Source organism: Natator depressus, chromosome 6, assembly GCF_965152275.1.
Source record: "Natator depressus isolate rNatDep1 chromosome 6, rNatDep2.hap1, whole genome shotgun sequence".
NCBI classification, from domain to species: domain Eukaryota; kingdom Metazoa; phylum Chordata; order Testudines; family Cheloniidae; genus Natator; species Natator depressus.
The window spans coordinates 45091664-45119286 of NC_134239.1; the positions used below are offsets into that span (position 1 = coordinate 45091664).

Genomic DNA, 27623 nt, shown 5'->3' on the forward strand with positions numbered 1-27623 from the left:
GGCAAAATCTCACTGATTTAAATAAACCAGGACATTAATATTGCAAGATGATCTAACTACTTGTAGCCATTGAATGTCCCATGGGGGAATAACTCTTTTTTTCCAACCTAATTTTCAAATGAATTCATTTCACCCTACCTATCTAGATCCAACCTGTAAATAAAATTGTATGTATATTCACTTTAGAAATTACATACATTAATTAATATGAACACATATAAGCCATAAACAAAAACTGCAGCAGGAGTAACAAATTAAAAATAATCAAAGTATTTGGCCATAAGGATTGCAGGGAGGGAGGGAAAGCTGATATATTTGACAAGCCCTTTACCTTCTCTCTCTTTTCTTTGGAAGTCTAAAATACCAAATGTTCTTCTATGGTAGTCAGTCATTAGAAGAGTAACCCTTCTACAAAATAAATTGAATCTTGTTTATCAGATAAACAATTAAGGGATTTTTCTAAGAAAAGAGTTGCTGAAGGTTTCTTAGCAACATCTTGATTCTGACCATATTCATTAAGTCCCGTTTTTAACTCAATTTCCACCCTTATTTTAGTTTTTTTAAATAAATGGCAGATCTCAACTTATCTTGCATCTCTGACCACCTTAATTGTACTTTGGCCACTGGGACATAATATTTAAAAAAATCTGACCATCTTCAAATATTTCCTATTAAAAAAACAACAAAGACAAAGAAACATAGAAATAAAGTAAAACCAGCAAGCAAGCAAATGTGGAGAAAAAACTTCTTCCCAAACTTGGAATTTACTCAAAATGACACAGGTCAGAAATGCAGACAGAGATTGTCCTATTGACAAGAGGAAATACTCAACTTTCCAACAGGTCAGTACTTGCTTCTAGTTCTGAAAAGTCCTGAGATATCACTCCTTAAAACAACATTTTGGAAACTTTTTTTAAAGAAGGAGTGGGATTTTAAGTCTTTTTTCAGATTTCTAAAAATGTCAAATTATAGTTTCTCTCCCTCCTGTGGAGCTGGACTCAAGACAACTGAGGCATCATCTTCCCTGGGGGATTGTACCTTGATGCAGTGGATCAGCTTGTGTGTGTCTATGACCTTGAGAGCTATGTTGGCAAGAGTTTTAATGCCTGGTAGGGCCACCCAAACTGGACAGACCAAAGTCTGGGATCAAATAAAAAGCAGTCCACTGGCCCTCCAGAAAGGGAGGAAATACAAATAAGGCAAAAGGGAGAAACCTCTAATGAATACGCATTAGGCATAGTGGTGTCAGCATAACACATTATAAAGTTGTACCCCAGTCCGTGTGTTTTGCGAGGGAGAGATACAGCCCTTGGGAGATGCCAGGATGATGACCACTGGTGATGGTTATGATCAACAGCTCGATGTCTAGTTGGCAGCCGGTATCAAACGGGGTGCTCCAGTGGTCGGTCCTGGGGCCGGTTTTGTTCAACATCTTTATTAATGATCTGGATGATGGGATGAATTGCACCCTCCACAAGTTCGCAGATGACAGTAAGCTGGGGGGGCGAGGTAGATATGTTGGAGGGTAGGGATAGGGTCCAGAGTGTCTGAGACAAATTGGATGATTGGGCCAAAAGAAATCTGAGGAGATTCAACAAGGACAAGTGCAGAGTCCTGCATTAGGACAGAAGAATCCCATGCACAGCTACTAGCTGGGGACCGACTGGCTAAGCAGCAGTTCTGCAGAAAAGGACCCGGGGATTACAGTGGATGAGAAGCTGGCTATGAGTCAGCAGTGTGCCCTTGTTGCCAAGAAGGCCAATGGCATATTGGGCTGTATTAGTAGGAGCATTGCCAGCAGATTAAAGGAAGTGATTATTCCCCTCTATTCGGCACTGGTGAGGCCACAGTTGTGGCCTACTACAGAAAGGATGTGGACAAATTGGAGAGAGTCCAGCGGAGGGCAACAAAAATTATTAGGGGGATGGCGCACATGACTTACGAGAAGAGGCTGGGGTTATTTAGTCCGCAGAAGAGAAGAGTGAGGGGGGATTTGATAGCAGCCTTCAGCTACCTCAAGGGGGGATCCAAAGAGGATGGATCTAGACTGTTCTTAGAGCTAGCAGATGATAGAACAAGAAACAATGGTCTCAAGTTGCAGTGGGGGAGTTCTAGGTTGGATATTAGGAAACACTATTTCACTAGGAGGGTGGTGAAGCACTGGAATGGGTTACCTAGGGAGGTGGTGGAATCTCCATCATTAGAGGTTTTTAAGGCCCAGCTTGACAAAGCCCTGGCTGGGATGATTTCGTTGGTGTTGGTCCCGATTTGAGCAGGGGGTTGGACTAGATGACCTCCTGAGGTCTCTTCTAAACCCTAATATTCTATGATTCTGTGGTGAGAGGGAAGAAGATAACTAACACTTCAGGTTGTTTTTCAAAGGATGGTGTAAGTACAAGAATGCTCAGTTCATTCTGTATTATCTCTACCGGCCTTGCTGGGTTGGAGTGTTTGTGAAGTTGCTAACTGTATTAATAAAAATATTATAAATTTAGTGTGATTTCCTAAGTTTGAGTGTTGCAACCATGCCCAGCAGTGCTCCCAACTGAGCAGTAATTCTGATACTACTGGGCCTGATCTTGGGAAAAGAGCCTACCAAATTTATGAATGCTAATTGGTGAATCTATATCTGTAATCTGGTTTCAGAGTAACAGCCGTGTTAGTCTGTATTCATAAAAAGAAAAGGAGTACTTGTGGCACCTTAGAGACTAACCAATTTATTTGAGCATAAGCTTTCGTGAGCTACAGCTCACTTCATCGGATGCATACTGTCGAAAATACAGACCATGAAAAAATGGGTGTTTATCACTACAAAAGGTTTTCTCTCCCCCCACCCCACTCTCCTGCTGGTAAAACCTGGATTTGTGCTGGAAATGGCCCACCTTGATTATCATACACATTGTAAGGAGAGTGATCACTTTAGATAAGCTATTACTAACAGGAGAGTGGGTTTGTGTGTGTGGGGGGGGGGGGCTGGGGAGAATACCTGGTTTTGTGCTGGAAATGGCCCACCTTAATTATCATACACATTGTAAGGAGAGTGATCACTTTACATAAGCTATTACCAGCAGGAGAGTGGGGTGGGGGGAGAGAAAACCTTTTGTAGTGCTAAACACCCATTTTTTCATGGTTTGTGTGTATAAAAACATCTTCTGTATTTTCCACAGTATGCATCCGATGAAGTGAGCTGTAGCTCACGAAAGCTTATGCTCAAATAAATTGGTTAGTCTCTAAGGTGCCACAAGTACTCCTTTTCTTATATCAGTAATATGATCAATATATAATCAATAGATCAGGCAACAATAGGATCATGAAATAAAGTCTTTACGCCTACCTGCATCATCATTATCATAACATGCATTCAGTTCCATCCCACTTTTTATCATTTTTGTAATGTATTCTTTGTAACATCAATTCTGTACATTTATTTTCTTTTTTTTATTACTGATAACCTCCAAACTCATTGATTTGATTGACTTGAGTGATGGATCCATCACATCTTACCCTTATTTTTTTGTTTGTTATCCGGGGATATACTGGTTCTCATAGAGCCAGACTGTGGCTTGTCCTGTGTACACATGCAGTGGGTTTACTCCCTGGCACGGGCTGCACATAATAGGGGCAGGGCCGGATTAACTCTCCTGTGGGCCCGGGGCTATTAGATTTTGTGGGGCCCCTGTATACAAGTCTTTTTCCTAATTTAAAACAAAATTATCACAATTATGGCTATTAATGCTATAATAAACTTGCTTTTTAGGTAACATAAAGCCATTCTGTGGTTACATTTCAGTCTTAAAACATGTAGAATATAGTAAAGCTAATTCAAAATAGCTGACTTCTTACTTTCGAACAGCAATTAGTTTTTTTCTGGGAGGAAGTTTGGGTGCAGGAGGGGGATCCTGGCTGGGGCAGAGTGTTGGGGTTCAGGAGAAGGTGAGGGCTCAGGGAGGGAGTTTGGTGCAGGGGTTTGGGGTGTAGGAGGGGGTGAGGAGTCTACATGGGAGTTTGGGTGCAGGAGGGGATTCTGACCTGGGGCAAGGGGTTGGGGTGTAGGAGGGGGTGCGAGGTGCAGGCTCTGGCCGGGAGGCACTTATCACTGGCAGCTCCCAGTGCAGCAGGGCTCAGACAGGCTGCCTGCCTGCATGCCGTGGCCCCACGCCGCTCCCGGAAGCGGCTGGCTGCTGGCATGTCTCTGTGCGCCTCTGTGGGGAGGGGAACAGCATGTCTCCATGTGCTGCCCATACCCACAAGTGCTGGCCCCGCAGCTCCCATTGGCCGGTTCAATGGAGCTGCAGGGACGGTGCTGGGGATGGGGGCAGAGCATGGAGCTGCCTCCTCACCCACTCCCGCCACGGGCCTCAGATACATGTCAGCAGCTGGCTGCTTCCTGGAGTGGCGTGGGACCACGACATGCAGGCAGCCTGCCTGAGTCCTGCTGCACCGTGCCCCCCTTAGCCCGGGCCCTAGACTCCAGCCCCTAAAGCCCCTGCATTAATCCAGCCCTGATTAGGGGGTAGCAGCACAGAAAGGAGATTGTTGCAGTTGAATATAGCTCCCTGCTTTGTTAGACCAGCTAACTCTCGGGTTAAAGGGCAGTTCAAATTCATGCCTATATGCCTCCAAAAATTTCCATTTTTGAAAGTAAAATATTAATTGTATATTTATTTGTATTAGGACTGTAGATTCTACACAGCGACATACTTAGAAAATACCATTTAATATTCAAAGACAAAATACTTTTCTTTCTTAGCTCATTCTGCTTTTGGAGTCTGTGGTCATTCATGGTAGAATAAACTGGAAACAATTTTTCCACAATTCGTTAATGCCATGCTTTTCAACTTGTTCAAATCTAAAATTAAATTATCTAGGTTGATTTTTAAAATCATCTACAATTTTTTTTTGTGGGGCGGAGAGGAGGGAGCAGATAATGAAGTCCTTGTATCATGACACAGCTACCACTGATTTCAGTAAGAATTTGGCCTAATTAAGAACTGCATAGAGGTTAATAGAGCTGTTCAGAAAATTGTTTCTCTCACCAAAAATTTCTGTTAACACTGAGAAAAATAAAACCTTTCAGCTGAAAACTAAAATCCAATTTGGAAATGCCTTGCAGCGTCAAATGGGAATTGTAGTTAAAATGCCTAATGCCCCTCTTCTCCAATGTGGGCCAGGATAACTGGCCAGACTGTATCTCCCATAAGAATGGCCATACTGGGTTAGACCAATGGTTCATCTAGCCCAGTATCCTGTCTTCTGACAGTGGCCAGTGCCAGGCACTTTGGAGGGAATGAACAGAACAGACAACCATTGAATTATCCATCCCTTGTTGCCCACTCCCATCTTCTGGCAGTCAGAGGCTAGGGATATCTAAACCATAGGGTTGCATCCCTGACCATCTTGGCTAATAGCCATTGATGGACCTATCCTCCATGAATGTATCTAATTGTTTTTGAACCTTGTTTTGGCCTTCACAACATGCCCGGGCAATGAGTTCCAAAGGTTGACTGTGCGTTGTGCAAAGAAGTACTTCCTTTTGTTTTAAACCTGCCTATTAATTTCTTTGGGTGACCCCTGGATCTTGTGTTTTGAAAAGGGGTAAATGACACTTCCTTATTCACTTTCTCCACACCATTCATGATTTTACTGATCTCTATCATATGCCCCCTTAGGCTCTTTTCCAAGTTGAACAGTCCCAGTCTTTTTAATCACTCCTCATACGGAAGCTTTTCCATACCCCTAATCATTTTTATTGCCCTTCCCTGTGCCTTTACCAATTCTAATATATCTTTTTTGAGATGGGGCCACCAGAACTGCATGCAGTGTTCCAGGTGTAGGCATACCATGAATTTATATAGTAGCATTAAGATATTTTCAATCTTTTTATCTATCCCTTTCCTAATGGTTCCTAACATTCTATAAACTTCTTTGACTGCAACTGCACACTGAGTAGATCTTTTCAGAGAACTATCCACAGTGACTCCATGATCTCTTTCTTGAGTGGCAACAGCTAATTTAGATCTCATTTTACATATATAGTTGGTATTATGTTTTCCAGTGTGCATTACTTTGCATTTATCAACATTGAATTTCATTTACCATTTTGTTGCCTGGTCACCCAGTTTTGTGACTCTCTGCAGTCTGCTTTGGACTTGATTATTGAGAGTAATTTTGTATCATCTCCAAATTTTGCCACCTCATTGTTTACCCCCTTTTTTGGATCATTTATGATTATGCTGAACAGCACTGGATCCAGTACAGATCTGGGGTAGAAACCACTATTTACCTCTCTCCATTCTGAAAATTGACCATTTATTCCAACCCCTTGTTTCCTGTCTTTTAACCAGTTACTGATCCATGAGAGGACCTTCCCATGACTGCTTACTTTGTTTAAGAGCCTTTAGTGAGTGACCTTGTCAAAGGCTTTGTGAAAGGCCAAGTACACTATATACACTGGATCACTCTTGTCCACATGCTTGATGACCCCCCTCAGAGAATTCTAATAGATTGGTGAGGCATGATTTTCCTTTATAAAAGCCATGTTGACTCTTTCGCACCATATTGTGTTCATCTATGTGCTTGATAATTCTGTTCTTTACTATAGTTTCAACCAATTTGCCTGGTACTGAAGTTAGGCTTACTGGCCTGTAATTGCCAGGGTCACCACTGGAGCCTTTTTTTTAAAAAAAATGGTGTCACATTAGCTATCCTCCAATTATCTGCTACAGAAGATGAATTACATGATTACTTACCACAGTTAGTATTTGTGAAATTTCATATTTGAATTCTTTCAGAACTCTTGGGTGAATACCATCTGGTCCTGGTGACTTATTACTGTTTAATTTATCAATTTATTCCAAAGCTCCTCATTGACACTTCAAATTGGGATAGTTCCTCAGATTTGTTACCTAAAAAGAATGGCTCAGATGTAGAAACCTCCGTCACATCCTCTAGAGTGAATACTGATCGAAAGTATTCACTGAGCTTCTCCACACTAGCCTTATCTTCCTTGAGTGCTCTGTTAGCACCTCGATTTTCCAGTGGCCCCACTGTTTGTTTGGCAGGCTGCCTGCTTCTGATGTACTTTTAGAAAGCTGCTGTTAGTTTTGAGTCTTTGGCTAGTTGCTCTTCCAGTTCTTTTTTGGATTGCCTAATTATACTTTAATAATGTACATGGTGCCTCATGGTCTCCCATTTTGTTGAGCCAATGTGGGGCATCATGGGAGATATAGTGCAGCTACGGAAAGCAGTCCCTGGAGAAGAGTTGAGGCATGTGACACCAAAACTATAGCTCCCATAAGGCACCATGGCAGCATGTCTGAATCACACCTTTTCAGCTTTTTGGCTGAAAACCAAAAGTGTTTTTGTTGTTGGGTTTTTTTTCTTTTGTGAAAAGTCAAAATTTTCTGCAGAAAACAGACACTTTTGTGAAAAAAAATTATTTAGTCAAAAACCCAATTTTCTGTTGACAAAATTTTAACATTTTTTTAAAAAAAGTATGGCCACTACGCATTAATTGCTTTTGTTCTGCCTCAGTAATCCCCTCGTGTAATGTTTTAACTATAGCTGCTGAAATAATGAATTATTTGTTGTTCACTATTCACACAACATTATTCTCTTGTTTTAAAAGATTCTGTGCTGCAATCAGTGAGCAAAACATACCATGTGACATAGGTATATATGACACTGATTGATGGGGACCATATTTGCAAATGACCCACAATCTGAAAATAAGTTGTCCAAACTATCCAGCAAGTTCTCAGGAAAAAACAAAAACATTCACCAAAAATAGGGATATATTCATGAACAATTTGCTAAACAACAACCAGTGAGTGGTATCAGGAAGGAGCTTGGTACAGAGTTGAAGGCAACAGGCTCAACTCTCTCTACTTTGCAGTGTTAATTGAATCAATTCCTTCCTTAAAATGTTGTGTAACATGTTCCTGTTGTGTACTGTGTTCCTTTGTGCTGTTAAATGGCTCTTGTGTTTCATCCAAAATATGGCTGCACTTCTGAGTGTGTAAAGCAATCCCTGCGTAACAGTAAGTGTGTGGATGAAAGGTGTGTAAACTGTTATTATTGTTACCAGCAAGCTTTCCAGTCACCTGCAGATATAGTGGTTGTTATATTTAAGGGACACTAGTATGTTTAGTATTTCACTCCAGGCTCATTTGTCTCTTATCTTCTCTTATTATTTTTCATGTCTCATCAGGACATTTGCTAAGACCATATTAGTGTGATATCCTTTGCAATATCCAGGGAAACATTCAAATCAGCAATACTCTACTCTTCTTTGTTTGTACTGTAACACGGGCCATAATAAATTGGTTTGAGATTTATGTTAACATGCTACATTAGTGTTTTAACTGAGTAAGGGCTGCAGGTTTCAGCCCACTGTCTCTGATGCATCACAGATTTGAGCTTTCAGCTTGTTCCCTACTCTCAGTGGACAAGATTGCAGACTTTTACCGTTACATTGTCACTGTTACTTCTCAAGTTAAACATCTGCCTTAGGACCTGAAGCATTTGTGACATCTATGCTTGTTTATTAATGTGAATGTTATATAACAGCATTCTGTACCCCACTGTGTTCAAAATCTCAAAGGGATAAGTAGATTGCTGAACTGGTTAATCATTAAATCACATCTCTTCTACTGGTTTACTTTCACAAAAGCTTTACAAACCCTGTTAACCAATCCCTAAAGAAAACCTAGGGAGTACAATGCATCCTTGTACACTAAACCACATTTGCTTCACAGCATCTGAACATGAAATTGCCTTTAAAATATATGTACTGGCTTGATTATTAAAAAACAGATAGTATTAAAAATTGTCTTTAAGGCTTTCATATTTTCTTTCAGTCTATATTAAGTACTGACTCCCAATCTTACATCTTGTGATTTGCACTCCTGGACACTTTGATTTGCTTCCTTTGTTGAGGCAACATGAAGGGTCTCCTTATCTGCTGAGGCATTTTGCTGAAGGTAGGAAAGAAAAGAAGAAGAAGAAGAAAAAAAGTAAATACAGAGGCAAACTATAGACAGAATTCTCATGAAAATCAGGACTGCAAACAGAATGCAATAAGTTTATTGTAAATTACCAATTACTCTTATCAATTACTCTCTATTTTGTATTTTCAGGATATTTGCTTCTTGCAAAGCATTTTGATACATCTGATAACTTATGTATAAATCAATAATAATCAAGATTTTTCTCTCAGAAGACTGAAACATGAAGATTATTTTATTTAATGATAAGCTTTGTCTTAGATAGCACTTTCTTTATATTACTGTGTAATGAAGCACAAATTTGCCTAGATTCTTCTCTGCACCCAGATACAGTCAACGCACAAGGCAGTGAAGGGAAAAGAAAGGGAATATCAGTAATCTATGCCTATCTTAATCTTTTGGTACTTTTGAGCCAGGCTATCTTATTAGCATATGTTGGAACACTTTAAGAACTGCCTTATCTTATTCCAACTGGCTATGATCTATGGGACCTTACACAGGTTGTGAATTGAGGTGGTGAAAACATGCTCTTCTCTATATCCACACAATATGTTCCTCACACCCTTAAGACAGGTGTTTGTGTGTTGAGAGCAGTTGGTGTAAACTGTAAACCAGCTGAGAGATATCTAATACTGGGAACATTCTCAATTGTCCTTTTTCAGCCATATTCCAACACTTTGTGCCCTTACAAACAGGAGAAATTAATCAGGATGTTATTTTGATACAGAATCTATACCACAGTTACATTATATAGATATACATCAGCATCATACTTTTGTTGTTTACATGTAATAATGTTGATAGTTCCAGGTTCCCTCAGCCCTAACAAGAAGTACAGTACAGAGTGACATGGCTGGATAAGCATACAGGATATTGCACCATTACATTAGATTTCATCTTCAGATCAGTTGTACATACTGTTTGTTAATAAAGTATAAATAAAACACACTGTGCTGAAAAATAAAATGTAACATAAAATTGCCATTCTGGTACAGTATGCAACATAATTTAATGATGAATTTCAGTGGATCATATCACAGCCTGGTCATTTTCAGTTATAAGGACTATGTGTTCTGAAAGCACTAAACCCATGATCATCGTAAAATTTCTATCATATTTTTATTGTTCTTCTATTTCTATCAGAAAGTCTTTAGGGTCTGATCCAAAGCCCAATGAAGTTAATAGGAAGACTTCAACTGACATCAGTGGAATTTGAATCAGGCCCTAGGTGCCTCAAAAATGTGATATCCTTGAGCCACTGGAAAGAGAGAACTGATTACTTCAGTCACTATGGCCTATCAATAAGGCTCAAACATTGATTTTGGGATTTATTGTAGGATTTATTCTCTGAGAATATATTCAAATATGTTCTCAGAGAATAAATCCTACAATAAATTTCAAAATCAATGTTTATGAGCCTTATTGATTTTGATAGAAGTGTCAAGTCATGAAAAGTTTAGCATCTGTATCCGGGTGAATACTTTCAGATGAAGTTGGGCTGCTCTATAGTTCTGGATGAGATCTTGAAACAAGTAAATCTTGCATTTTGCCCAAAATTTCATAACAATTTAGCTGGGAACAGGCAACCAAATCACCAATGTTGGTGATCTTCATTGACCAGTTTTGAAAGGCTGTTCCATCTTTAGAGCCCTGCAAATCTGCAGATATCTTCAGACCATGTTTGCAGATCATTGGCTGGATGTGGATACAAACTTTCTGTCTGCTCAGGGCTCTACCCATCTTTCTTGTGTCAGTTACCTCCATCTAAAACCAGTGTTTTAGAAATGTCCAGATTTGATAGAGTGCTGAAGAGAAGAAATGGGTAGATTATAGCCTACAAAATAGTATTTTTCTTTAATAATAGGAGGAGCTCTTCAGTGAGAAGGCTTTAGTTTCATGGAGGCTGATAAGTGACAGACAAGCTATAGTCATGAAATGAGCTGGTGATATGGTCTGCCTAGTTTTGGCAAGACTATTAGTCTTACTGGGATGTGACACCAAAGCAATCCCCACTGCTCTGGTATTTCTAGCAATATGGGGAGGTGGGGACTATTTTCCACCTTGGCCCAGAGTATGACATGCACATTACAAACTTCTGAACAAGAGAAAGGTAAGTATTTATTTGAAAATAGACAAAAAATTGCTAGTTATGTGATCTGGTGAATCAGTTTGGTGAGATAATGAATTTTCTTTCATAACAATGGACTTATTTGATTAAGTAATCTACCTATCTGAACGATGAGGGGTAATTGTAGAGTTGTGTAAACTTGAAATTCCAATTGTCCTATAGGAGTCTTCTTGCTCCACACAGTAAATACCATTGCATAACACTGAGTTCTTGAATGATAAGACCTCCCACTTCCTGGAAGACAACTGACATATTAAGGTTCATCACTTCGAATTCATCAATACAGATACCATGTCACTTGATGTTTTTTTTTCTTTCTCTCTTCCCAGAGCATCATGGACAAACATACACAGCCTAAATGCTCTTAAGGAGCGCTGGTGCCAAACAAGCCCCTTCCCAGTCCCTCTTTTCCTCTCTCCCCAGGCACACCGGAATCTCTATATCCTTCTCAATTCCTATTGCATTTCTCTTCCTTTTCTCAATCAAATGAGCCTTCTCCCATTCCCCTAGAAGTCCCTGCCTAGTGGATGCTCCTCAACCCTACCCTTAAGAATGGTTCATGCTTCTTACCCACATCTCCTGTGCAACCATCATCTCCAGTTCTTTTTCATGCTGTGGCTCCATGCCAATTCTTCCTTGTTCATGTCCTCAGTCCCTGATTAAATTTCCCCTTCTCATCTCCTGCCTGTTGTTTCCTGACCTAAAGGAGGGTTCAGGAAACAGCAGGATGGGACGCAGCAGATCATGGTGAGGGTGCAGGCCAGAAAAAAAGAGGGGTTCCTGTCAGCCTGTTCCTGGTTCCTCCCAAGAGTTCTAACCTGTTTCACCTCCTAGTGGCCAGAAATCCTTTCATATTCCATCTGGCCACTTCAAAACCTTGGAAACTGGCTGGAATCTAAGTTGTTCAACACTTAGGTCCACATTCTGAAGTCCATAATCAGTCCCTACTCAGGGAAACTTCCCATTCTATTCAATGGTAATTTCACCCAAGTATGGGCTTCAGCATTTGACCACTGGGATTAGCCAGTTTCCTAAAGACTACAGCCTCTGTATGGATTTTTATGGGGTTCTAGGAATAGTTAGAACTAATTTCTTAGATGAAATATGATGACAAATTATATTTCTTAAACATCATTAAGGTTTTGTTTAGTGTTTACGGATTCATACATTCCAAGGTCAGAAAGGACCATTGTGATGATCTAGTCTGGCCTCCTGTCTAACACAGCATAGAACTTCCCCCCCAAATCACTCCTATAGCATATCTTTTAGGAAAATATCCAACCTTGATTTAGAAATTTTGAGTGATTCAGAATCCACCATGACCCTTGGTAAATTGTTCCAATGGTGAATTATCTTCACTGTAAAAAATTTACACCTTATTTCCAGTCTGAATTTTTCTCGCTTCAGCTTCCAGCATTTGAATCACATTATACCTTTCTCTGCTAGATTGAAGGCCCCTTTTTAAATATTTGTTCCCCATGTAGCTACTTATAGACTTTAATCAAGTAACCCCTTAACCTTCTCTTTGTTAAGCTAAGTAGAGTCATTCAAGTATAGTGATAGACTGAAGGAGCTCATTCTCATGGCTCTTCTCTGAACCTTCTCCCATTTTTCAACATTTTTTCATTGAATTTTTGACACCTGAACTGGACTCAGTATTCCAGCAGCCGTCATATCAGTGCCTGATACAGAGGTAAAATAACCTCTCTACTCCTACTCAGGATTCCCCTGTTTATGCCTCTGAGGATTGTATTAGGGTTGCACTGGGAGCTCATGTTAAAAGGACTGCTGACTCGCAGATGATGTAAATGAATGCCTGGAAACAAACCTTTACAAATAATATTTTTTGTTTTTGTTTTTGAAAAAAAAATTCAGCCCTAATAAAAACGGAAACACCATTTACTAGCTGATTTAAATCATTTAGCAGATTGATAAAAATGCCGCTGTGTATTTGGGGGCAACACAATTTGGAAACAGCTCCTGGACTCCTTTCTAATTTGTCTAAGCCCTTCTGAACCCTGCCCAAAGCTTTTAAATCCAGGATTTCACACGTGAAATTTTTCAGTGGATCTGAATCCACTAGAGCTGCTTTGAAAAATACAGATATTTACAGGTGAGAACTTTCAAGCTTGACCAAAAAAATCAGTTTTCAAAATTCACATATTTGCATTAAGTAAAGCTGTTTACAACTCATTTAACATATATGTTTCCAGCTGAAACTAGAATCCATTTGTGTGTGCATAGCTTGCAACAAAAAATCCAGGAAATTTACAACAGAAAACCAAGCCAAACTCATCATTTCTCTGAATTTTCCTACAAACTGCACTGTAATAAAAGACAGACTCCAGTTCCAGCATGTGCTTTTTAAAAGTTCTTAGCTACTATATATACATTTTCCCCATTCAAGCTACTTACAATTTTTCTTTTCAAAAATATACGACATTATTATAATCTCTTTGGTCTCACCATTATTTCTTTACTGCCTAATACCGCTATTTCATTATGGCAGTTGAATTACTATCCTGTAATCTCTTTTGACTTTGATATGTAGTTGAACTCTTTATTCAATTATGCTATTTTTCAAGTGCTTCTTCCTTTTCTTACAAGACTTCCTGGGTTTTATTGTGCAGCCATTACTTACGTCGGTAAGCACTTATATGAGAAGTCCCACCAGCACTGTTGAGACTACTTGCCAACGTGCCCACCAACATGAATAAATGTTCCAACTTCAGGACATTTATTTTCCCTTATATACAACCCACTTGCTTTCTCTTCTCTCAGTTTAAGTTTTACAGTGGCAGTGAATTAATCTGCATTCTGAGAAGCAATTTAAGTTAAAGGCCTTCATATATATTTAACAAGGGACTTCTGCTGGACTTTGATCTCAAACAAGTGTCCATCTCTTATAAATCCAAGTAGTCATGTGATTTTATAAAAATCAGTGGTCTCATCTGCACAGTAATGCCTGTAAAGTTCACCAAGATGTTGGACATCAAACCCATGGCTATGCCCTGAAACCTACAGACTATTTTGGTCTAAATTGTAGATGCAAATACCATTAGCGTTTGTTAATGTTCCCATCAAAGGCTGATGGGAGTTTTAGTCAGCTCCCTTCCAGGAAACCACAAGGACAGATGAACAGCCAGACAGATGGTGTGTAACAGGACTGCATACAAGAAAATAAATCAACTAATACTTGGTCTGGTCATAGACATTGCAGAGCTCTGTGCACACTCAGACAAGGAATTTCCTCAGAACTACTTTCATCAATTTACTTCAAGGACTTTTTTTTTTTAGTTTGATGGCAGAGAGGTGCTTGTGATATCTGGGAAGGGTTGGTAACTGGTCAGGGAGTTGTGTGTTGGTAACATTTGTTATGGCGGACGAGGACAGTTAGATAGCTGGGAGCTGGAAAAGAGTTCTCTGTGCTTGTCTGGGCCAGCTGCATTGTGAAACATTCAGAAATCTTTCATCCCCGTAATCTGTGGCAATTGTCACATTCCCCCAAACACAAGGCTCTGACTATCTAGTTGCACACTATATACGTGCACAGGGCAAGCACTCCCCATCTGATTTTTTTAAAGGGGCCATTAGGAAAAAATGTTTGGCCTGACAGAGCCTTGCATCATTTCTGGGCAGGTTACAATTGCTATTCTTCATGACTGCTTTCTGTTTTGTGTTCTATTCTTTTCTGTCCAAAATGTGAAGTGACACAGATATTTGTTTCCACACAATTTTGGAAGTAATCAAAATTAGTTGGGGGCCTCTTAATAGCTGGAAACAAATACAAAAGACAGTCCCTTACTGAAAACCACAGAGAAGCCTGTACAACATTTTACAAATATTGGCAGTGTGAAGCAAATCCTTGAGTCAGTTCCTTAGCAGTGTGACTATAAAAGCTTACACATAAGAAATTTAAAAATGAGAAATTATTAAATAAGAAGCACAAACGTTGGTAATAATGAAACTATACAGGCTATAGTTCCCTAGGTCTGATGGTCACCATCATACATACAAGTCCAGCACAATTAGCAAGGAGCCCTGTAAGCTTTTGTATACTACACAGACAATGTCACTCAGCAAAGAGCTGGAGGTAATTGTCTCTTGTCAGTAAGAGAGAATTCCGTTTTCATCCTTATTTAAACCTTGTTCTCTCTGGCCTAATAAATTCAAGTACATGTGTATAGTGTATCATTTTTCATAGAATCTCATAGTTAATTTTACGAACTATGTACTAAATCCTTATGTATTCAGTCTTTAAGCAGGCAAAACTCCCAGTGAGAGTTTTACCTTTGTAAGGCATGAATTAAAACTAATGATGCCAGAATTTGGACTTTTGCATGTTTAGCACCACTGAAATTTAAGCATCTCTGGGATGAAAAGTAGCTGCTACTTGGTACACCTTGTGGTACAGGGACATTTTGTTCAGGGACACCAGGACAAACCCCTAATCTTATGAAAACTGCCAGGTGACCTTTAACATCAATGTGGAAAAGACAACACTTCCCTTTCTTTTTCTCTACTTCAGGTCTCAAGTGAACTAATGTCAGTTGTAATGGTAGTTCTGGAACGTGAACACTTTTCATCTTGGAAATGGAGAGAGACTGTCAACTTATGTCACACAAACCCCAGAATATCCATCAGATAGTAATTACTTTTGGCTTCAAACAGATGATCTGGAAGTAAAAGTCTCCATATCCAGTTATCAATCCGGAGTCATCCTTTCAGCTCTAAATTTTTATGAGAAAACTTAAAATTGTTCAATGACTGACTCACAGAGCAAGAAAATTTGAGACAATGGTACACACATACTTCTCACTTTTGAAACATTGTTGTAACATATTTGTGACTACATCATAATTGCTTCCCTGTGATATGTAACGGGCCATTAATGTTTCTATGTTTTCTTTGCTATTCTTCTGTGTTCCTTCCTCTTTTAAATCTCTAATGTAGTTCTAAGAAATAAAAATAAAAGCACATTCATAAGAAGCCCTACAGGCAAAAGCTAGGAAAGAGCTCTTTCATTTCAGACATTGTTTGTAGTGTGTGTGGGTTTTTTGTGTTTTGTTTTGTTTTCTAGATTCTATAACTCTTCAGCCTAAAATCATTCTCTTTAACCAAATCAGTTGTTAACAGTCTAAAACTGGTGGGATCAATCTATTACTTGTAACAACCTTTCTAAGAGAGATCCAACAAAGCACTGTTCTGCTAAGATTGCCATTTACCCATACTGTGTTCACAAAGTTACTATATTAAAGATAATTCAATACTTAAAAAGGCACAGAAACTGGAAATGGTAGTCATTACTCTTTTAATCTATAAACACAGGGGAAAAGACTGATCTGGGGAGACAACATTGAAGAACAACATTATTTTGCTCTTGGGAATTTACAAAATAAATGCATTTAATACTAAAGAAACAACATAGAAGATCAGGCTAAGAACACAAAAAAAGGAGAAAAAAAGGCATCTGTCTCATTCTGTCCCTGAATTCACCCCTTTCAGTCTTAGTACTACAGTTGATATGACCCTTCATTAGTAGCGTAATAAGAAATGATGCATATATGTTCCAATGGCTCGACACAATATTAAAGGTTGAGAGACTGATAACATTTTTCGCTTGGTTTTATATGTTAAGCAAAACTCTTTATGTGCATGTTGTCTTAATAAATATATTAACTTCACGTTACTTGTAAATCTCCAAATTCCCAAGAGCAAGCTAAAGGTAAGCTAAGGGTAATGCTTACATTCTTCAGTGTAATCTCCCCCAGTCTTTTTTCTTATCTTTTTACATAAAATATTTCAAATGGCTCAGTTTTAACTTTCATAAGTATATAAAAATACTAAACAATTGAACACCCCAATTATTTAAAACTTACATTTCAGTGAAACCTACAAAGCATATTTTAAACATCTATCTTCAGCTGTTTATGATTTATCTACATATAACTTCTCTCAGCACAACACGGGTTGTAAAACTTTTTCATAGTCAATTGAATAAACAATGATTTTTTACTCACCTTTCAGATAATGTTAGGGCTCCAATTCAGCAAGGTTCTTAAGCACATGCCTATCCTGAAGAATTGTAAATAACCGCATTGACTTTAATGGGACTACTCACATACTCAAAGTATGATGATGAATCCTGGTCACATGCCCCCTGAGACATGTTCCCCATAAGCTAAGAAGAAGTTAGGCATGTGATTTAAGTATCTTGCTGAACTGGGGCCTTAAGAACATTGCATTTCAAAAGGAATTTGTGTAATGAAATTATGAGCAACTTAAAATAGGCAGCTTAGAACAGAAGCTATAATTCACTGTTCACTATAGCATGTACTGCCTATACATTCTATTATTTTAATACTTTGAAGCTAGAGTCATGCAGTTAAATTACACCTATTCATAAATGAAGCAACTAAAATAGTAATATGCATAGAAGCAGAATGTGGCACACAGTGGAAAAACAGCAATATATTTACTTTCCGTATATACCAAATTTTCTATTTTCTATGAGATATAAACAAGATGGTTTTCATGAGAGCAACCAGGAGTGTCGGGAAGGTTCTCAGATGCATAAGTAATTATGCGAAGATTTATGTTTGGACATAAAGAAATCTTTTGTTCAAAGTGTAGACAAAGGGTGGACCACACTTCAATACATGTTGAATATCCATTGTCTAACATCACTATTATCCCAAGCTCCCATACGCTGAGAGGCCAGTTGGCAATTGGGGAAGTTTGTTTTAAATTATTAAACATGCATAGCTCAGAGTAGAACACTATCAGTGGAATGCATGGATGTGCAGAAAAAAGAAAAAGAAAAAGATCTTAAGACAAACTGGAAGGAAAAGCCAAATTATTTTGTTAATAATGTCCCTGATGCACTCTCACCCTATCCCCTCAGCACTATTACAGCACTTTTTGGCTTTGCCAGAAGATGTGTGCAAGTGAGCCAACTCTATTACATTACTTCCAAAACACTAATGAGATACGTGCTTCGATGGCACATGCAGCCTTCCAGGGATAAATACATCCAAGAGACAAGATTTTGTTTGTGTTTTTCTAACACAACTTTTCCTCAACAAAACTCCATTCAATTTATTAACATATTATAGACTAGAGATGAGGACAGTCAGTGTTCAGTTCATAAACCTATTGCTCACATAATTGTCCTAGGTCTGTGGTGTCCTGGAGTTTTCATGTCCACTTAAATTATCTTAAATCCTCAGTTTGAAATTAGGACTGGGAAACATACATTACCACAGAACAGCTGATGAGTAGAGCTGGGCAAACTTTTTTGGTCAAAACTTTTTTTCAGTGAAAAGCACAGACATGGGTCAACCAAAAAATTTAGTGAATTTGTGTTGAATATGAATTATTTCTAACAAAACAACTTAAAAAAATCTGTCAAAATTAAAATGTTTTCTAAACAACTTTTTATTTCAAACTTTACTTCAATTTAATTGAAAAAAATATTTTAAAAAGCTCAAAACCAAAACAAACAATTTAATGTTGGTTCACATTGTTAGTTGCCAGTAACTGATCTTTTGGTTTGCTGGAAGTTTAGAAACATTGAAAAAAGAATTTATTTCAGGCCAGACCAAAACATAAATAATTAAACAAACATAAAAATAATTGGCAAATTGAAAAAATTAAGAAAAATTTCAATTCAGCTCAAATGAAACGTTTCATTTGGGGCATTTAAAAAATCAAAAGAAAATGAAGGGCTAGAGTCACAAAAACTGAAGTGGAGATAGTGCTACTCTCCTCCTCCTCCCCCCGCCCAGCCACACCTTTACCCAATAGTCCAGTGGTTAGGGCACTCACCCTGGTTTAAATCCCTGCTCTAAAACAGGACCTTGAACTCAGGTCTCCCACAAGAAACCCATGAATCACCACACTTACCTTCACAGATTCAGTAATCAACCCAGACACACTAAGGAATCTGTTATCTGCGGCTAGGTGCAAAGATACCCCCGAATATGCCCAGAGGAGAAAGTCTGGGATATGTACCTTAAAATCGTCTTCATCAAAAGGAGACTCCATCAGAGAAGTAGAGTACATCATGGAACAGGCCACTTTAATTCCCCAAGAGAAAATGCTTCCATACAGAAAAAAAAAAATACAACCTCTGACCACATACCCCTAGTTGTCACCTTCCATCTCACCCTGGAACCCATATGGGGTATCAAACAATTATAGTGCATACTTGATCAGGACCACATCCTAAAAGAAATCTTTCCTGAAGCCCCTCAAACTCATCAAGATCGTCATGAGAAGCAAGCAGGATACACCAACTCCAAGCAACACCAGATCAGGCTTGATCTGGTCAGGCTTGACAAAGCCCTGGCTGGGATGATTTAGTCGGGGATCGGTCCTGCTTTGAGCAGGGGGTTGGACTAGATGACCTCCTGAGGTCCCTTCCAACCCTGATATTCTATGATTCTATGATCCTGTGTAATTGGGACCTTGGAGGACAGGGTTGTTAGTGGTTAAAGAACCTGACTTCCAGCCCCTTGCCACTCAATCAGAGTAGTACATAACCATTTCTGACCTAAAGCTGGGAATCTTTGGCTTTCCACCCACATCTGAGTCTAGACCCTTAAAGGGGTATGGTAGGAGAACCTCGGACCTCCTTAACCACCAGGTCCCAGCCCAGGAACTTCTGGAAAGTGACACCAGCAGGGTCCTTCTTGCAGTGAGTCTAAGGCTTTTTCTACAATAGCACTTTTGTCGGTAAAACTTTGGATTGTCAGGGGTGTGAAACAAGCATAAGTTTCACCAAAAAAAGTGCCGAGTGGACAGTGCTATGTTGGTGGGAGACACTTTCCTGCTGATGTAGCTACTGCTGCTCATTGGGGGTGGTTTAATTATGCCGGCAGGAGAGCTCTCTTCCACTGGCAGAGTAGCTACACAGAAGACCTTACTGTGGTGCAGCATAAACCTCCCTCATTTTCCCTTTTTTCTGATTACATCGGTTAGAATTTAAAAAGTTTGTTTTAAGGACAGAAAGTTAATCTCTCCCAATGTTGTCCTGTTCACCAATTCCTGTACTTTTCTTATTTTGTCACTAGGGGGCAGCTTTCCAGTAGGAGTCTAGAGTCTCACTTCAAAATGCCCCAGGCAGTGTCATCCGCCTTCCTAACTAGGAAGGGCAGATCATTTCTGGATGGTAGGACATTCACCGGGCATAATCTTCACCATGGGGAACCTTACCAATGGTTTCTGCTGCCTGCCTATTTCGGCAGCTCTCATGCCACCAATCTGACAAAAAACCAAACATCTTCTCCACAGCAAACCAGCATGGACCTGATAGCTGCTAATTAGAAAACCACCAATGGATGAACCCACATTATCTTTTAACAGCAGAATCCCCCATCTGAGTATGTCCACCACGACATTCCCAGTAGACATGAGCTGCTCTTTAATATTCTTAGAAATATATAAAATGAACTCAACAAGCAGGAGTTAGTGCCTGAATGTTTCCTATTAATTGTCACTAGGCAAATATTCCCATTCATGCCCCACTAACCAAGTACATTCCAGGGGCCACTATTATCTACTACTACTGAGTATAAGAATATACAGAGAGACTAGTGCAACACAAGCTTTGTCATATTTCAGACATTTTACTAGAAAGATTTTCTAGAGGACACTGTACTTCCCATTTCCAAGTTCATGACATCCCTGTAGTAATTACAACAATTGCTTAAATGGAGAGAGCAACAGAAGGAAAGCATTCAATTATCTTTACCTGTGTTTGGAATTATAACAGTTTTGCCCTTCATGAAAAATGTTACTCACACTCTCTAATTTTACTGTTCATTTCCTCTCTCCGTTCCATATGGGAATATTTTTTTAAATCTAGAAACAAGGAGAAGCAGCATCTTTAAACCAGCCAGTTCTCTCTGAACCAATAATGGCTTTCCAGAACAAAAGTTAGCTCAGTTAGGGAACCTCCTGTCACAGACTAGCCCCTCCCTTAAGCACTTTCCTGTGCTGGGCTAAAGCATGACAGATGTGCCTGCCTCAGTTTCCCTCTTTCTTCTGACAAAAAGGCACATAGGCTCTCAGTGCATAATACGAAGCTTACCCCTGGGTATAATTTCATGCAATTCTTTCCCCAAATCTTGCAGTACAACTATTTTCCATTTTCCACAATAAACATAAAGCAGCTTTTCCCCCATTTCCCTGTCCAGGGACATCAGCAGCAAGCTACCCATCCAAGAGTCAATAGCAGCACTTTGTTATCAGTTCCTTTGGCCCTTGGCCCTCCCTGCCTGAGAGTGACCAATCTTCCCAAAGCCCTTCATCCTGACGGCTCCCCTTCTTGCAGTGTTCCCCTCTTCCAGGCCTTCCTGCCTGGGAGTCCTTCCCTTTCTCAAAGGGATTCATTCCCCCACAACAATCCTCTTGCTTCCGGGCTAGGCTTCCTCTGACCAAGCTAGACCTTCTCCTTTGCCTGAGGGCCTTTGTCTGAGCCTTCCATTCATCAGGGATCCCCAGCTTTAGTCAGTTCTCACCAACAGCTTTCATCCAAGCACCTCACTGGCAGATCACAGTTAACTGCTCTCCTTCCAAATGCATCTATCTCCAAAGCAACTCCCACCAACTCTTCCTTGATCCTTCTCTCCTCTCAGGGTCTCAGACAGCTCTCAACTGCCCCATCCTGACACTCTCAGGTTCTGACCCACCAGGTCTCTGACTCACCTGGTCTCCTCCATCTGGGACCCCTCTCTTAAGCCTAATTGGGGGGTTGAAATGACCAGTCACAGGTGAACTGGCTTCTTCCCTTTTAAAAAGTCCAGTGCCACACTGACACCTCTGTTTTAGGTAAGTCCCAATAAACAGTCTAAATGATGCATTACAAATATATCTTGTCCAACAAACACTGAACGATGAACACCCATTCCATTAACTTTGTTTAAGAGTGGCTTTTCTGAGATGACTTAATGAAAATTACTGGATAGTATTGTGCCTATACACTCACTAAATAGTTTATGAGCATTTACAATTATTGCTTAACTATTGTGAAATAATTTTAAAAATGTAAAATTTAAAATTTATGACCTGTACCTTATCCAGAGGCCTCTCATATAACGCTCACTAAACAATATTGGTACACTAATGACAATTTGAGGATTTTAAAATACAATGGAGTACATTATGTTAGACACAAAAGACATTTTTAATAATTTGAAAAACAAAACTTGGACTATCTGGAACAGGCGGTGAAGAATTGGAGATACTGAAGATACTGGAGTCAGTTTATAATCCATTTGATGGGCTGCTAAAGGAAATCAAGTACCAAAAAGGATCTAATATATGTCACACAGCCTCACTTGGTTCCAAAAATATATATCCGCTTGAGTACAAATTATACTTAAGGGATAATGTTCATGGCAGAGGAGTACATGAAGCAATAAATAGCTTTTGTGGGTGATTAAATGCCAAAGCTCTTAAATGCAAATTCCACTTACTACCAGTGCATACCATGGCCATGGATGTTATTCCTTATAAACGACAAGACAAAAGAAACTTCAATAAACCAAGACATAAAAAGGAGATGAACGGTACCACACTATAAGATGACCCTTTAGATGAGGGAGAATAAGATTTCTATAGCTATTCCAAAGAACACTTACAAAATAGTTCACGGTAAGTGTAATGTTGCTGATGTTCACTGTCTACACTGTAGCACTTGGTATTTTGACCAGTTTGCATATTAGTTATCAAAACACTTGGTCTGAAATGTACTGTGTTAATGGTTTTGGTCACCAAAGGTGATATCAGGCAAATGTTTCCATGATGTTTCATGGGGAAAACAAACTCATCATCATATAATAAATCACATTGTGAGGACAACTTTATGAGAGTCCGAGAAAGTGAAGGATACGTTCTTCCACATGTGGATTCTACTCAAACCGCAAGGGGAAATAACTAGTACAGAGCTAATCTCTTTTTACCCTTCCCTCCAACTGTTTATTACATTACTTAGTATGCTGAGATTTGAATGACATTGAAAGCACTTTGGAGCAGGGATTGCGTTTGTACGACTAGCCAAATATATATATTTTAATACATAATAATGGGGTAGATTTTCAATGGCAAAAGCAGCAGTTAGGAAACCATCTCCTGTTGACTTTCATCTATATAATGTCACGTACAGTAAGAGCGGCGTATCTAAGGTAGACCATATTTAGAGGATGGAAGAGTCTATCCTGAGAAGCAGTGACTGTAACAAGGACTTGTGGTTCATGGTGGATAATCAGCTGAACATGAGCTCCCAGTGTGACATTGTGACAAAAAGGGCTACTGAGATCCTTGGATAAATAAAGAGGTGTATCTTGTGTAGGAGCAGGAAGGTTACATTACCTCTTTATCTGGCACTGTTGCACTTGGTACTGGAATCTTGTGTCCAGTTCTGGTGTTCACAAGTCAAGAAGAATGTTAAAAAACTGGAGCGGGTTTGAGCCACAAGAATGATTAAAAGATTGGAAAACTTCCCTTTATAAGGAAAGATTCAAGAAGCTCAACATTGTTTGCTTGCCCCCAGTTTACCAAGCAATCCAGATTGCTCTGTATTAGTGCCCTGTCTTCTTCATTATTTGCCACTCCCCCAATTTTTGGGTCATCTGCAAAGTTTATCAGTGATGCTTTTATGTTTGTATCAGGTCATTGATAAAAATGTTAAATAGCTTAGGGCCAAGAACAGATCCTTGTGGGACCAGATTATAAACACCCACTCCACAGTGATTTCCCATTTAGAGGGGATTCCCCATTTACATTTTGGGGATAAGGGGTGACCACTTACATGGGGAACTGAAAAGCGTAAATAAATGGCTCTTCAATCTAGCAAAGATATAGCAAGATCTAATGGCAGGAAGTGGAACCTAGAGAAATTCAGACTAGAAAAAAGTTGCACATTTTTAACAGTGAAGGTAATTAATCATTCGAACAACTTACCCAGGATGGTGGAATTTTTTAAAATCTAGTTTAAACAGGAATTAATTAATGGAAGTCCTATGGCTTGTGTTATACAGGTGGTCAGACTAGATGATCACAATGGTCCCTTCTGGCTTTATAATCTATGAATCCATGTACCCTTTATGACTTTGAGAATCGCTCCCAATAACAACAGCAGAAACAAAAAGTACTAAGAATATTGCAAGATGATTGTTGATGATTCACAAACAAGCAGAACTGCCAAATTCATAAACTAAACTATTCACCTCGGTACCTGGAGCAAGTCCTCAAGGAATCCATTTTGAAGAACTTGGAGGAGAGGAAGGTGATCAGGAACAATCAACATGGATCCACCAAGGGCAAGTCATGCCTGACCAACCTGATTGCCTTCTATGATGAGATAACTGGCTCAGTGGATATGGGGAAAGTAGTGGATGTGATATATCTTAACTTTAGGAAAGCTTTTGATATGGTCTCCCACAGTATTCTTGCCAGCAAGTTAAAGAAGTATGGGCTGGATGAATGGACTATAAGGTGGATAGAAAGCTGGCTAGATCGTTGGGCTCAACGGGTAGTGATTAATGGCTCGATGTCTAGTTGGCCACTGGTATCAAGCAGAGTACCCTAAGGGTCGTTCCTGGGGCTGGTTTTGTTCAACATCTTTATTAATGATCAGGTTGATGGGATGGATTGCATTCTCAGCAAGTTTGCAGATGACACTAAACTGGGGGGAGAGGTAGATATGCTGGAGGGTAGGGATAGGATACAGAGTGACCTAGACAAATTGGAGGATTGGGCCAAAAGAAATCTGATGAGTTTCAACAAGGACAAGTTCAGAGTCTTGCACTCAGGAAGGAAGAATCCCATGTACTGCTACAGGCTGTGGACCGACTGGCTAAGCAGCAATTCTGCAGAAAAGGACCCAGGGATTACAGTGGATGAGAAGCTGAATATGAGTCAGCAGTGTACCCTTGTTGCCAAGAAGGCTAACGGCATATTGGGCTGCATTAGTAGAAGCACTGCCAGCAGATGGAGTGAGTGATTATTCCCCTCTATTCGGCACTGGTGAGGCCACACCTCGAGTATTGCATCCAGTTTTGGTCCCTCCACTACAGAAGGGATGTGGACAAACTGGAGAGAGTCCAGAGAGGGTAATAAAAATTATCAGGGGGCTGGGGCACATAACTTACGAGGCGAGGCTGAGGGAACTGGGCTTGTTTAGTCTGCAGAAGAGAAGAGTGAGGGGGGATTTGATAGCAGTCTTCAACTACCTGAAGTGGGGTTTCAAGAGGATGGAGCTTGGCTGTTCTGAGTGGTGACAGATGACAGAACAAGGATCAATGGTCACAAGTTGCAGTGGGTGTAGGTTGGATATTAGGAAACACTATTTCTCTAGGATGGTGATGAAGCACTGGAATGGGTTACCTAGGGAGGTGGTGGAATCTCCATCATTAGAGGTTTTTAAGGCCCAGCTTAACAAAGCCCTGGCTGGGATGATTTCGTTGGTGTTGGTCCTGCTTTGAGCAGGGGGTTGGACTAGATGACCTCCTGAGGTCTCTTGCAACCCTAGTCTTCTGTGATTCTATCTATGACACTTTACATGCCCTGAAGAGCCTATACAGTGGATCCCACAGTAAAGGTATACACTAGTCAGCCATTCAGGTATCTCAAATGGAAATGAGGTGATATTATAAAGCATGGTGAACAAACGATTAGTCACTTTGGTCAACTCTGTGAAGGGAATGTAACCTCCGACAATAAGATGATATTACTATGGAAACTTTTTAAAGAGTCCCCACACAATACTCTGCAACTCTCAGCTCTAAACCCATATTATTTAAACATTAGTAACTTTGTTTTAGCTCCTACTAATTCAGCGTAGCCATTTTATAGTCTAAGTATTTCTGCTGTTATTCTCTCTGTTACTATAAAGTTGTACGTCTGAAGAAGAAAAAAGGAACACATAATTAGTACTTTAAATTTCATTAAAGAATAGAGGTCAGATTTATACCTGACTTTCCTCTCTCTAGTGTTCTGAATCCCCCCAAAAGCTGAACAAGGACAAGACACATTCATCCTGAGTCCCATTCTGGCTCAGATTGAACTGATTTTTCTTTCTAGTGAATACGAGAGCAGGGGCAAGCGGGTCAAACCAGGTTTTAGAATAGCCTGAAGTCCAGCTCTAATAATACAGAACATTTCGAGGGCTCTTACTGTGTCAGGGTAGTCCTTAATCTCCCCCACTAGGAATACAGAAACACTAAAAATATCCTAGCAACATTCTAGTTTGGGTACACTCTAACTAGCTAAAATTCCCTTTGTAGGTTCTTTTGGCTACATTATTCTTATCCATTTCTTGCCCCAACGTTTTGTGCAGTGTTGCTGTGTATCAACAAAATAGCTGCTCATTTCTGCCCAGAGGTGGCTGCTTTTCAGTGATAAGTGAATTTACCGGTACGTGTACATATTTTGGGTCAGACCTTCAGCATAGCTCCATTGATTTCACTTTATAACAGCTGAAGACCTGGTCTAATATTTGTTAAATGTAAATTCTTAATTCTGAAGGATTTCCAAGCATGTTGTAAATTCACATACAAAGAACCCATTCTTGACAGTTCTGCTGCTGTGTATGCACTGTGCACTTCTGACAGGCACGACTTGTGTAGTGATAGGGAAGATACCTATACTGAAAGGTATGCTTTAAAAACTGTTTTCTGAATATGGTTTTTATATATGGAAAAAAAGCAGAGAATGCAGTTTAATAAGTGAAAGAAGCTTATATAGTACAAGAAAAATATTCTTAGAGGTTTGAGTCCAGCTCATATTAAAACATTATTTGACATAGCTGTCCATAACAATAACACAATGTCACCACAACAAATGGCTGTGAAATTTGAGGTAATTGAATGCTGTGAATTTTCCAAATGTTTCCCAATTACCGAAACACCTGTGCACATTAATTTTACGTTAATCCATTGCAAAATGCAACAATGAGCATCAAGAGTCTACATAACTTCTCATTTATAACCTGTAGCCTATTGTTTGCCTGCTTTACTGCAATAAAGGGGCATAATTCAAAGTGAATTTAAATGACTTTTTATATGCTGCTCACAAGGTACACAGAAGCCACCAATTCCTTTACTTAGTAATACTAAGTCTTCTGATTTTTGCATTCATATACCACATTTAAAAGAAAATGACACTGATATAAGCATAAGGATAACACCAAAATAAAAGTTAGAACTAGCACAAGATAAAAATGGGCTGGGAGGAAATTCCATCTGTTAATATACAATATAAGCTTTGAATATAGAGACTGTCAATGTGCCAAAGCTGTATTCCACATAAGAGGACAGTGACAATGGCACTGTAATTGTTTTATGTGGTTATCTGTTGGGACTTTGACTCTCACTGGGCAGGTGTTTCCACACCTGCCCAGAGCTTCTGTCTCTTTTTAAAAAAAGGAGTACTTGTGGCACCTTAGAGACTAACCAATATATTTGAGCATGAGCTTTCGTGAGCTA

General features: G+C 39.5%; 1 protein-coding gene across 1 annotated transcript in view; it reads right to left on the bottom strand.

The window, feature by feature from the left end:
• The window catches only part of LUZP2 (leucine zipper protein 2), a 443808-nt gene that overhangs the window by 13144 nt on the left and 403041 nt on the right, over positions 1-27623 (bottom strand). Inside the window, 1 exon segment of the mRNA XM_074955173.1 lies at positions 8889-8975. Within this exon segment, the coding sequence (XP_074811274.1) occupies positions 8889-8975 (87 nt within the window).